The sequence below is a fragment of the Sorex fumeus genome, unplaced genomic scaffold (assembly GCF_029834395.1).
Source record: "Sorex fumeus unplaced genomic scaffold, SorFum_2.1 ptg000128l, whole genome shotgun sequence".
NCBI classification, from domain to species: Eukaryota; Metazoa; Chordata; class Mammalia; order Eulipotyphla; family Soricidae; genus Sorex; species Sorex fumeus.
This window is the reverse complement of record NW_026606185.1, coordinates 950,629-962,177: the sequence shown is the minus strand read 5'-3', so window position 1 is coordinate 962,177 and position 11,549 is coordinate 950,629. Positions and strand designations below refer to the sequence as shown.

The 11,549-nt window shown below is 56.3% G+C and overlaps 1 protein-coding gene across 1 annotated transcript; it reads left to right on the top strand.

The window, feature by feature from the left end:
* The first annotated feature begins 5,686 nt into the window (after positions 1-5,686).
* On the top strand, positions 5,687-11,032 carry LOC130045464 (CMRF35-like molecule 7). The gene is made up of 4 exons (XM_056138402.1): positions 5,687-5,747; positions 9,745-10,077; positions 10,298-10,385; positions 10,900-11,032. Exons 1-4 carry the CDS (start codon positions 5,687-5,689, stop codon positions 11,030-11,032), a joined length of 615 nt encoding a protein of 204 aa, XP_055994377.1.
* Positions 11,033-11,549: the final 517 nt, after the last annotated feature.

Here is an 11,549-nt window from a genome sequence, read left to right as displayed (position 1 = left end):
ATGTGTGTTGTACACATGTGTATGCGTGGTGGGAATGTGTCTGTCCCACAAGCACGTGCCCACTCAGGCCGTTCTAGGCCTTTCCCACCTCGGTCTGAACCTTTGCTGAGGGGTGGAAGGGGCACAGCAGTGGAGCAGCCCAAAGTGGGGTGCAGGCTTCCTCCTGGGCCTCCGTAAGGGGCCCCGTCGGGAAGCCGGGACTCAAGCACCCCCTGGCCAGGTGAGGTCTCTGTACCCCTCCCCCTGATGTCCTGGTCACATTGGATATGCAGGAACCCCGGGGGCCCGAGGAGCCCAGCCCTGCTGTGGGACGGTGGGACGTCGGAGCCTCCTGCCCCCTCCCCGGGGCCCCTGGCAGTTGCTCACTGGCACAAAGCAGAGGGTGGGGACAGGGAAGTGGGAGTATTTGGAGGGTCCTTGAGCTGCTGCTGCTGTTCATCAAGGGGGAACCCATAGCCCTGCTGGCAATCCCTGCCTGCACTCACCGCCCTCGGCCTAGGTTCTCTCCCCTGTGGGGGTCCCTTACCTGCTCTGTGCCTGATTTTTAAGACAGACGAAAGGAATGCCAGGAGATCTCAGGGGCAGGGACACTCCGTGTCCCCCAGCACTGCCATGGTTACCCTGGGGGCTTTGAGCACCATCAGGCCTGCTCTGGGGTGCTGGACGCTGGTGGGCCTGAAGCTGCTGAGGGTGACCCGGGAAAACACAGACTCGGTCATAGAGATGCTGGGGTCCAGCAACACACTGAGTTGGGCCTGGCCCGCTGGGCACCAGCTGGGGGTCTCCAGAGCACTTCTGTTTATTGGGATACGCTGGACACTCAAGGTTGTTTTGGGGCTGCTCTGATTCTGCTCAGTGACTACCTTTGTAGGGACTGAAGGGGTCAAACCCCTGTCAGCCATGTGCGAACAAGTGCCCAACCCCTTGTACGTGCCTCTGGCCTTCTAAATCTTTCTTTCTGGTCTTCCCCTTCGCCTGAGAAGGAGGTGCGGTGGCCCCGTGGCCATCACGGCAGACAGAGGGGGCGTCCAGCCTGAGAGGGGCTGCCGTTACTAGGCCCCTCAGCACTGTAGGGGCGCCAGCAGGTCCTGGTCACAGTGAGCCTGAACTCCAAGATCAGAAGGGTCAGGGATCCATCGAAGCGGGGAATCTCAGGGTGTGACTTCATTGCACCCCAACATCATATGGAACAGGGCTTATCTTTTTTTCTTATCAGTTCCTCTCTGAGGCGGCCATGGGGTGTGTGGGGTTTAGGCCATGCCCACAGACCCCGGGGACCTTGTGTAAGCCATGCATTGACGTGTCATGAGGCATGACCCAGTGTGATCAATGCTTCTCTCAGCCTTCACGACAGCCTCCCATGCTGCCTCCACCACCCCAGGACCCCAGCTGGAACCAGCCGAGCTCACCCGGAAGGAACCCCCAGACCTGCCCCCCAATAATGACCCAGAGGCCAGCGGCAGAGGGTGAGTGTCCCTCCATCCATCTGCCCCTTACCATGGTCCGGCTGCACAGCTCATGATCCCTTGCCCTGTCCTGACAGATGATAGCCTGATCTCGGGGGTCCGTGAACAGACCCTGGTGACTGAGAGGGAGATCCCAGGACAGCTGTCGAGGGAACGGGTAATGAGAACTCAGGGGTGACAGGCATGGGGACAGTGCTCAGGCACGACCAGCAGGGACAGAGAATCTGAGCAGCGCCTGCTGGACCCGGTTCTCAGGCAGCTTCAGAAATGGTCCCCAGAGGGGACAGATATCACTAGATCCTGTGGAACAAGCCCTCAGCAACCCCAGAGCCAGGCAGCACATAGCCCTGGGCTCAGTCCCTACACTGTCCCCCAAACCCTGCCAGGCACTTGGGCCTGAAAGAAGTGGTCACTGCTGACTGGGGGACTGGGGACTCTTGCCCGCTGTGATGGAGGGTCAGACATTGCCAGAGACAAGCAAAGGGCCCTTGGGGTGAGTCCCTCCCCCAGCTGGTTCCTTCAGTTTTGCAGAACAAATTGGAAGTGTGTCTGGGTCCTCCACTCTGAGCCAATGACCACGCCCTTCGTGGCCCCCATCTCGAGCAATCATCAAGCAGGGACAGGGAGTTGCCCAGGCGGCCACTCTACCCAGCGCTGACCTCTCCATGGGCCTGTGTGGCTTCAGCCCAGAGGGCCCGGTGAAGAGCTCCAGGTGTCCCTGAGGATGGCGCTCACTGTCCCGGTGTCCCCTCAGGTCCTTGCTCAGCAGCATCCACTTCCTGCTCCTGATCTTCCTAAAGGTGCCTCTACTGTTGGGCATGATGGGGGCCGTCCTCTGGGTGAGCTGGCCACAGAGAGGCCCCACAACAGGCGGAGAGCACCATGTGATGACCAGGAGGCATGTGTGAGGACCCAGCGGTGAAGCCCAGCCACGCGCCCCAGAATCCTTCCTGGACGTCTGGTTTTATCGTGGGCGTGACTCACCCGCCGGAAGGAAACTGCAGAGCGAGAGCCGGACCCCCACTCTGTACATGCACTAGAGCAGAACCCCTACCCCGCACGGACACTAGAGCTGGACCCCCCAGCCCGCATGTGCACTAAAGCCGGACCCTGACCTCGCACCACATGTGCAGCCGAGAATAAATACACGCTGAGCTCCTCTCTGAGGGACGTGCACCCTTGCCTTGTTATTGTCATGCTTTGTCACAGCACAGCATTGCATGCATGTGTACAGTGTCACACATATATGGGTGTGGAGTGTCCGACTGTACATTTACACTTGTGCATGGTGTCATATACTTGTTGACATATATGTCATTCAGCATCAAGTTCTGTATCTATTAGAGTGTCATATTATACATGTGAATGTGAGTATAGTGTCAGACTATATATGCTACACCTGCCATTTTTTGCATATGTATCATTCAGTGCCATGTTATACATATACATGTGAGAAGTGTGTCAGGATGTACATTCATGATTATTGTGAGATTATACATATCCGTGTGCATGCAGGATCAAATTACAGTTGTGTGTACAGTATCATGCTATACACACAAGCGCTTATTGTGTTTGGTTGTACGTCCAAATTCATGTAGGGTATCATAGTGTACATACATGTGTGTACACAATATTGGGTTACACATGTATATGTGGGTACAGTGCCACAATATAGACATGTGTGTATAGAGGCAGGTTAAACATACATGATCATAGTCTGTCATATTAGACATTATATGCACATATATGGAGGGCAGAGAATATACATATGAATACTGTGCCAGATTCTACATGATTTAAATGTCTTTTATCAGCATCATTTTCTCTCCTTCACCAGGGGCCGGAGGGATAGAACAGGAGGAAAGGCCCTGGCCTTGCCTGTGGCTGTGTGGGCCGAGACCCAGGTTTGATCCCAGGACCTGATTATGGCCCTCTGAGCACTGTCCGGGGTTTCTCATGAGCACAGAGCCGAGATTAGGCCCTGAGCACCACCGGGTGTGACCCCAGAACAAAAGTGAACAAAATTTCTTCACAGACAGGGAAGATGACTCCAAGCCGGGGCCTGCGTGGACCTCCATGCAGGGGAACTGGGGTGTGGGCTTGTACCCATGACCCCCAGCATCTCTGGGGTGGTCCTGCTGCCCCAACACTGTTGAGCCCAAGCCTGGAGCACACCCAGGACTCCCTGAACACTGCTTGGGATGCCTCCCCACACCACTTAATCCACACATTCACCTATTTACTTCTGGGCATCTTCGGTTCTTACCAGTTTATTTTATTCATTTGATATGCTTATTTTGTTTTATGTGCCACACCCAGCAGTGCTCAGGGCTGAGTCCCATCTCTGTGCTCAGGAATCACGCCCAGCAAGGGTTGCAAGAGCCTATATGGTGTCAGGGATTAAACCTGCCTAGGCTAGCTGCGTGCAAAGCAGCCCTATCCCTTTCCCCCTCTCCAGCCCTGGTTCTTACTATCTTAAACGGGATCCTTTTACAGGACGTTTGGAACGATGCTCAGCATTTGTGCCTTTCAGAGCTGAGCTAGTACAGAGTGGACCACGTCAACCCAAGGGAGTCCTCATCATTTGCCCATGGAGTGCCGTTGAGTCACCAACCGTCTGCGCTCCTTGTGGGCGCTGTAGTGAAGGTCCCACCCACACCCACCTACCCCCCCACACACATACACACCCCGTCTCCTATCTTCGTTCCTATTTCTTTTATTGCCTCGGTAACCAAGTGTCCAATCAGCGCTGTGCTTCCAAGTCCAGAGCCCTACTCGAGCGCAGAAAGGAGAGGCTTTTCCGAAACCACAGATTGTCATCCTGCCCATAAGCCCCTTACGTGGTCAGGGCAGCCTCAGATTTTAGGGGACAGGACTAAGATGCAAGTACTAGATATGGGGGTGTGTGGTCAGTCCCTGGCACCTCACAAGCCTGAGCAACCCTGGGGGAGACTCTGGGGTCCCCCTGAGCACTGCTGGCTGTGGTCCTCCTAGGAAAGAAGGAATGGATTCTAGAGAGATCGGCGTTCCGGGAACAGAGACTCATGTGTCACTTAGCAATGAGACTGAGCTGATAGTGCTAGAGATTCAGTCTCTATGACTGTCCTAGAGCAAGGGACCCAGCCTAGTGTTCCAGCCCCTGCCACATGGTCTTGGGACTCCTGCTCTACCCAGCTCCTGCAGTGGGACAGGATCTTACAATCCCCTTGCACTTGTGTGCTCACTGCTTCTTTATTCTGTTCACCCAGGAAGTACCTGGGTTTCTCTTGTTTGTTGTGTTGTGTTTGGGTTTTTTATTTTTTGGGGGGTGGGGGAGAGGGGTGGTCACAACCAGCGATGCTCAGGGGTTACTCCTGACTCTGCACTCAGGAATTACCCCTGGCGGTGCTCGGGGGACCATATGGGATGCTGGGGATTGAACCTGGGTTGGCAGCTTGCAAGGCAAATGCCCTACCCACTGTGCTATCACTCCAGCCTGGGTTCTTTATTCTTGTTTATGGGCCACACACCGCTATGCTCAGGGCTCGTTTCTGGTTCTGTGCTCAAGGGTCACTCCCTGGCAGAGCTTGGGGGACCATATGGGGTGCTGGGGCTCCAACCCAGGCTGGCTGCATGCAATGCAAGTGCCTTCCCCATTGTACTAGGTCTCTGGCCCTGATTTACAAGACCAGAGCTAACCTCCCCCCAGGACTCTCTCCCCAAGCCTTCACAAACACTTTCTCATTCAATTCTCTGAGGCTCTCATGGACTCATTTGGCAGGTAGAAAAACTGAGGCCTGGGAAGTTAAGTCACCTACAGTCTGGAAGCAGCGCTCAGGATTGCAGTCCACGCATGGCTGACCCACAGCCTATCCATGGCTACCACTCCTCCACCAACGTGTGGGCACCTGGGGAGCTGGAGGTGTCCTGCGTAGAGACTGCATCGTAGATAGCCACTTCCGGAGCTAACATCAACCAGATAACACCCAGATAAGGCCAGGCGCCACTTCCCCAGCCGCCTCCTAGTGCAGAGCCCTTACTTCCTCTTTACTACTGAGTGGGTACTCCAGGGCCCTGGGACCCAGTCCCGCCCAGAAATGACAGTCTCTGGGATGAATAACTGGGCAGTAAATCCTCGTCTATAAAAAGAAGCCACCCCAGAGGCCCGCCACACAAGCAGAGGCCATGCCAGTGCAGGCCGATGGACCCAGGGGTCTCGGCTGGTAGCAGCTGGAGCCAGGATGGCGCAGGGACACAGAGGCCTGTGGCTATCCCCCGTTCTTCTCCTTCTCAGCCTCCCAGGTGAGTCAGTTGGGGTCTCGGGAGCACAGGGGCGGGGAACCTGGGGCCAACTGGCCAGGTGACACCAACAAGGCCAAAGGCGATGATGGCCTTGGACACCAGGCTGGAGCTGGGGGCTGCCAGGAGGGAGAAGGTCGTGGAACTGAAGGTCCACATTTTTCATCCTGGCTGAGGGCATCTGTGCTGTCCCAGGGACAAAGGGCACAGAGCTCTAAAATGAGGGTGGCTTGGAGAACTGCATGGCAAGACCTGCCTGTTTCAGGACCCAGGGGACGTACAGGGCAGAGAACATAAAGGCAGTTTGGCCACAGGACTATCACAACGCTGAGGGCGGGACCCAGCCATAAACAGTGATGGCAGGGGCAGAGTAGAGCACCCAGCAGGGGTTAGCAGGACTAACCCCCAGCCAGCCACAGGGCGAATCTCCAAGAGATGGAAGTGCATTCCCTGAAGTGGGAAGTTTGACTCACCCTGGGCTGGGCGCCCCCGCCAACTGCTGGGTGAGATCAGCAAGGCCAGCGGCCACACTGACCGCCACCAGTACCAGACCAGGAGCTGGGGGTTGCAGGGAGAAGGTTGCCGGGGACCCAGGTGGGAGAGGGTGTGCTTCTTTCATCCTGGCACCCACCACCCCACACACGCTCAGGGGCAATGGGAAGCTGGCAGTATGTGGGAGGGATGGGTCCCGCCATCCTCTCTCAGTGACCGTCCTGCAGACAGGGGCTGCCAAGGCACTTCTGGAGCTGAAGCACCATACCACAGCTGCCAGAGCCCCTCGTCATTTTCCTAGCTCTGGCCCCATGAGGGTCTCCTCTTCAGGACGAGGGCAGGACACTCCGGAACTGGCCTGCTTTGGTGGATTTCTATTGTTTTTGTTTGGGGACCACACTGTGGTGCTAGAGGGGTTACTCCTGGCTCTGACTTCAGGGATTACTCACCAGGCCATGTGGGATGCCTGGGATTGAACCCGGGTCAGCTGCATGCCAGGCAAATACCCTCATCGATGTTCTATCTCTCCGGCCTGGTCCTTGGCGATTTCCGACCTTGGAGCCCCAAGGGGGACTGTCATGTCAGGGAGGCTCCCAGGCTGCAGCCCCGCCTGGGCTCAGGGACCCCACCCCTCTGCTCCCTTAGTTCCACATACACCCCCTAAGGCAGGGGCGGAGCAATCACGCCTGGGGCATGCGCGCACGTGCACACACGCACACACACACACACACACACAACCTCGAGCACTCAACACAGTTCCCAGCCCCCACACAATCACACCGCCCAGACACAGCTCTGCATACCCCCTCCACCTCACCCAGGCCCTCGCCTAGACTCTCATACCCGTGCATATACGTGCACGCAGCTCTAAGCACACCCACGCTATGTCCACACCCACGTGCACACGTGCAGCCCCTCCCATGCACGCAGCACAGAATCCCTGGACATGGGCAGAGAGGCACACATCGGGAGCTGCACTGTGCCCGTGACTGCTGTTCAGGATGCAGGGTGCCTGGGAGGAAGCCTCATCTCCCACTGGCCAGCCCCTGCCTCCAGCTCTGGAAACCCGCAGCCCTATTCTCTAGAATTTCCTCCCCGCAGCCCTCTGGGCAGCTGGCCCCCCTCACTTCCCTCACATCATCTTGTGAAATTCTACACAGCCTGAAGGGATAGCCCGGACTTGCCCAATTACCCAAATGTGCAAGAGTCCTGTGACCAAAGAGGGGGGCCCCTGACAGGTGTCATGGACCAGAGCAGTGGGTTTGATTCCCAGGTCCCACTACCACTTCGTCCCTGAAGCATCCGAGGAGAGACCCCCCAATAACCTAGCTGGCAGTAGCCCCTGACTAGCACCAGGTATGACTGAAGTTATTTTATGAATGACAACCTTGGCGGGCTGGTGTACAAGAATATGTATAAGCAGTTGTACAAGTATTTGTAGAAGTACAAGGTGTACTGGTAGATATACACGCAGGTGTACAGATAGGTGTACAGGTAGACATCCATTACATGTAGACATGCATATACAGATAGGTGTGTACAAGTGAATTTACAAACATACAAACAGGTGCTGTGACCAGGAGCCTAACCCACCACCAGGGAGGGGCAGAGCCCTGGTCACTGAAGCATTAAGGGAGGGAAGGGAGAGGAAGGGGAATTGGGAAGTATACAGTGCCGTTCAAAGTATATCCAAAGTATATTCAAAGTATGCAGATGCAGTTCAAAATAAAGCAGGGCCGCAGGAAGGGTCTTATAGTGTCTGAAACGCTCCCAGCAGGCCCCCGAGGAGCTGGCAGGCCACTCTGGTGCCTGGCCAGGCAGCAAAGGTGCTGGGTGCCCCATCAGAAGCTCCCACACCGGCTCCTGCCTGTCACTGTGGGGCAAGACTGAGACGGTGGCGGCTGAAAGCATGAAGTTGCTCCTGCTGGTGGCAACTACGAAGACTCAGGGCCACCAGCAGAGGAGACATACAGCCTAGCACGTGCCCAGCCCGGGTTCAGTCCCGGCACCACGTGGTTCCCTGAGCACCGACAGACCCACCCTGGAGGCCGGTGACCTACCAGGTGACCCCCGTAACCCCCACACCATCAGGTGACCCCCGAAGCCCCCAGCACCACATCCTCTAGCCAAGAATCACTGACTCAGAAGCCCCCCCACATCCTCCTGAACATCACCTGGGTGATCACCCTGCAAAAAAATAGCAAAGGGCCACAAATACAGGGACAAATACAGTGTCGCCACAAATACAGTGGTCACGTGCTAGCTCCATGGGTGCACAGAGGCACATAGGACACCCCCCACACACTCCTTACCCTTGCAAGAGAACCTGAAATCTGCCAGTGACGGAAACAGGACTGCAAAGGCAGTTCAGAGCACATGACTGGCACACACAGGCCCTGGGCCAGCCCCTGGCACCTCTAGGCCGTCAGAGCACGGCTGAGAATGACACTGATAGCCTTCACCACCTTCAGGAAGGCCTCCAAGCTTCTCCCAGAGCATGCTAATCGGCCCCCCCACAAGAAAAAAAAATACATGAAAATTGGCAAGATTGTGGCAAAATCAGAGACTCCCCCCATAATGTTGGGGGCTGTGAGGTATTTACCAACAGCACAAATTTGAATTAAAAGCAGAAGTGGATTCTGTGACCAGATCAGTCAAGTATTAGATGAGACCCATGTATACGCCAGAAAATCAGAAGGGGATACATCCAGGAAGAAGACTGTTGTACAAATGTTTGGCTAGGAAGTCCCAGGCTCTGAGACAAGAAACACGAAAGAAATCACTTTTCACAGAGGATCACAGGACTGACTCGTTCAGATCTTATCACCAAGATCAGCCCTTCTCAACCTCCTTTTATTTGTGGTCTTATTCTAAACACATCCAATGAAATCCAACAGAGTAGGAAGGCTCAAAATAAGAAAAGGAGGTACGGGATGAGCATGTATCAAAATATACCTTATTTTATCCTGTTTAAGAGGCAAACAGTTACAATGTCCAGGGAAAAAAAAACATGGTCAGTTACAGGAAGGAAAACATGGTCAGTTACAATTTCGAGGAAGAAAACTAGGCTCCATAGGTCACACTTCCTCACACCTGGGGTCTGTGATAAACCAGAGAGGATGTTTACCTCTAAAGATTAGCTAGGTCTAAGATAAGTGAGAAGGGGAAGCTGCTTCTTTGTACTGTGGGAACTTGCTGGCCACAGAGAGTCAGTTTGGCCTTTTCTATATCAATGGGACTCACAAACGTAGGTTTGCCCGCTTAGTTCAAAGTGGATTCCTGGTTCTGCTTCCTGCTTGTAGGGCAGCATCCAAGGACTCATCTTCATGATCTGGTTGGGCACCAACAAGGACCAGGGGCCCTAAGTCACTGGGGACCCAGAGAAGGTGGAGGCCGGTAGTCAGTTTGGGGGCATTTTGGGGGCCACCCCATCCGGTTCTGAGCATCTGGGGAGGGAGCTGGAGAAGGGGGGCCGGGCAGATGCTGCATCTCCCACGTGTGTTCACAGGCTGTTTTTGCACCCGAAGCCCCAGGAGTGTGAGGGTCGCTGAAGGGGGCTCACTGGAAGTGCAGTGCCCCTACAGCCCCAGATGGGAGTCCCACGGGAAGTTGTGGTGCCGCGGGGCCCACTGGGACACCTGCAGGGTCCTGGTGCAGACCTCGGGGGACTCTGAGCACCAGGCACAGGGCGAGCGCGTGGCCATCAGGGATGAGCCGGGGGCACACGCCTTCACCGTGACCATGAGGCAACTCCAGCTCAACGACGCAGATACCTACTGGTGCGGGATCCGGAAGGCGGGCTCCGACGGTGGCGTGCGCATCACAGTGACTGTGGACCCAGGTACGAGCTTCCCAGTGGCTAAGAGCAAAGAGGGGTCTCCCGCCACCACCACCCTGCCAAAGAAGAAAACCACGTGTCTGAGGGGCAGGGGCTTGTCTGACGGGCAGGGGCGTATCTGAAGGCAGAAGCATCCTGATCCAGGAGCGGGAGGTGTCGGGTGGGGGTGAGTGAGTGACAGAGGCCGAACATGAACCCCAGCCTGTGTCTGCTCTCCACACAGTGGCCACCCACATCCCAAAGCATAACAGGCGCCTGCACTCCACAGCGACCGACTCTCCCAGAGCAACCACCTCAGGCGTGTCCACCCGGTGAGTGACTGAGGGCCGGGTCTCTCCTCGGGGCAGCTGAGTCGGGGACCCCCTGCGCTGTGCCTGAATCCATGGAGACCCGCCCTGCCCCTGTCCCTCCTCTGCAGCAGCTCCTGCCCACCCTGCCCTTGTCTCGCCCGGCGCCATCTGTCCTCTCGGGGCCCAGGGGAGGTGGCCGAGTATGGGAAGCAAACTGGTGGCCAGCTAAGGGGCCTTGGGGTGAAGGGTATCATCCAGTAGTGGCCACTGGACAGGAGGGGGTCCCCAGTGCAAGGCAGGGGGTGGGTGAGAGTTTGCCTTGTAAGCGTTTGTAGTTTCAATACCCGGCACCCCATGTGGTCCCCCGAGCACTGCCGTGAGTGGCCCCCGAACCAAAACCAAAACATTTGCATCGGATGCAAAGCCAAGCCACAGCTGAGGGGCCTCTGGGGAGCCCTGTGACTGCGCCGCGAGGCAGGTTCCTGGAGGGGTCAGTGGTGGCTGCTGGCTCTGACCACTCTGCCTGACCCCGCAGGACCCACTACCTGCTCCTGGGCTTCCTGAAGGTGCCCATCCTGCTGCTGCTGTTGGGCGCCGTCCTCTGGATGAAGGCACCCCGGGGGACGCCCCAGGAGCAGTGCGAGGAGCCTCTCTACATGAATGTGTAGACCCCGCCTGGCTCCCAAATGGATGAGAAACCCCCGAGGGACACGGCGACAGGACTGGGGGAGGAGAGAGACTGAACAGGATCTGAAGACCCTCATCACCTCCAGGGCACCTGCAGTGCAATCTCACCCCACCCTGGGGCTCCAGCTGCAGCCGGGTGACCCTAAAGCTGGGAACTCAGGCCAGGGACTAGGGCTGGCAGAGTAGCCCCGTGGGGCAGACAGACAGAGACGGGGAGAGATTTGGAGACAGACAGAGATAAGAAAGACGGGGGAGAAGCAGAGATAGAAACAGAGAGCGAAATGGGGAGATAGACAAAGTGAGAGACAGAGAGACAACAGAAAGGTAGAGACAGAGAGAGAAACAGGGTGAGCGGCAGAAAAACAACAGGGAGAGAGAGAGAGAGAGGATAAAGACAGACTGAGACAGGGAGAGATAGAGATAGGCAGAGACAGAGGTGGACAGTAAGGTAACCCACCCAACCCTGCTCCCCACCATTCCTGAGACACGCATGTGCGC

What these genes read in the sequence shown, in the direction of transcription:
- LOC130045464 (XM_056138402.1), top strand. Translation starts at nt 5,687, where the DNA reads ATGGCGCAGGGACACAGAGGCCTGTGGCTATCCCCCGTTCTTCTCCTT. An exon ending in TCTCCTTCTCAGCCTCCCAG is followed by an intron (nt 5,748 to 9,744) that starts GTGAGTCAGTTG and finishes GTGTGTTCACAG; the next exon opens with GCTGTTTTTGCACCCGAAGC. An exon ending in CACAGTGACTGTGGACCCAG is followed by an intron (nt 10,078 to 10,297) that starts GTACGAGCTTCC and finishes CTCTCCACACAG; the next exon opens with TGGCCACCCACATCCCAAAG.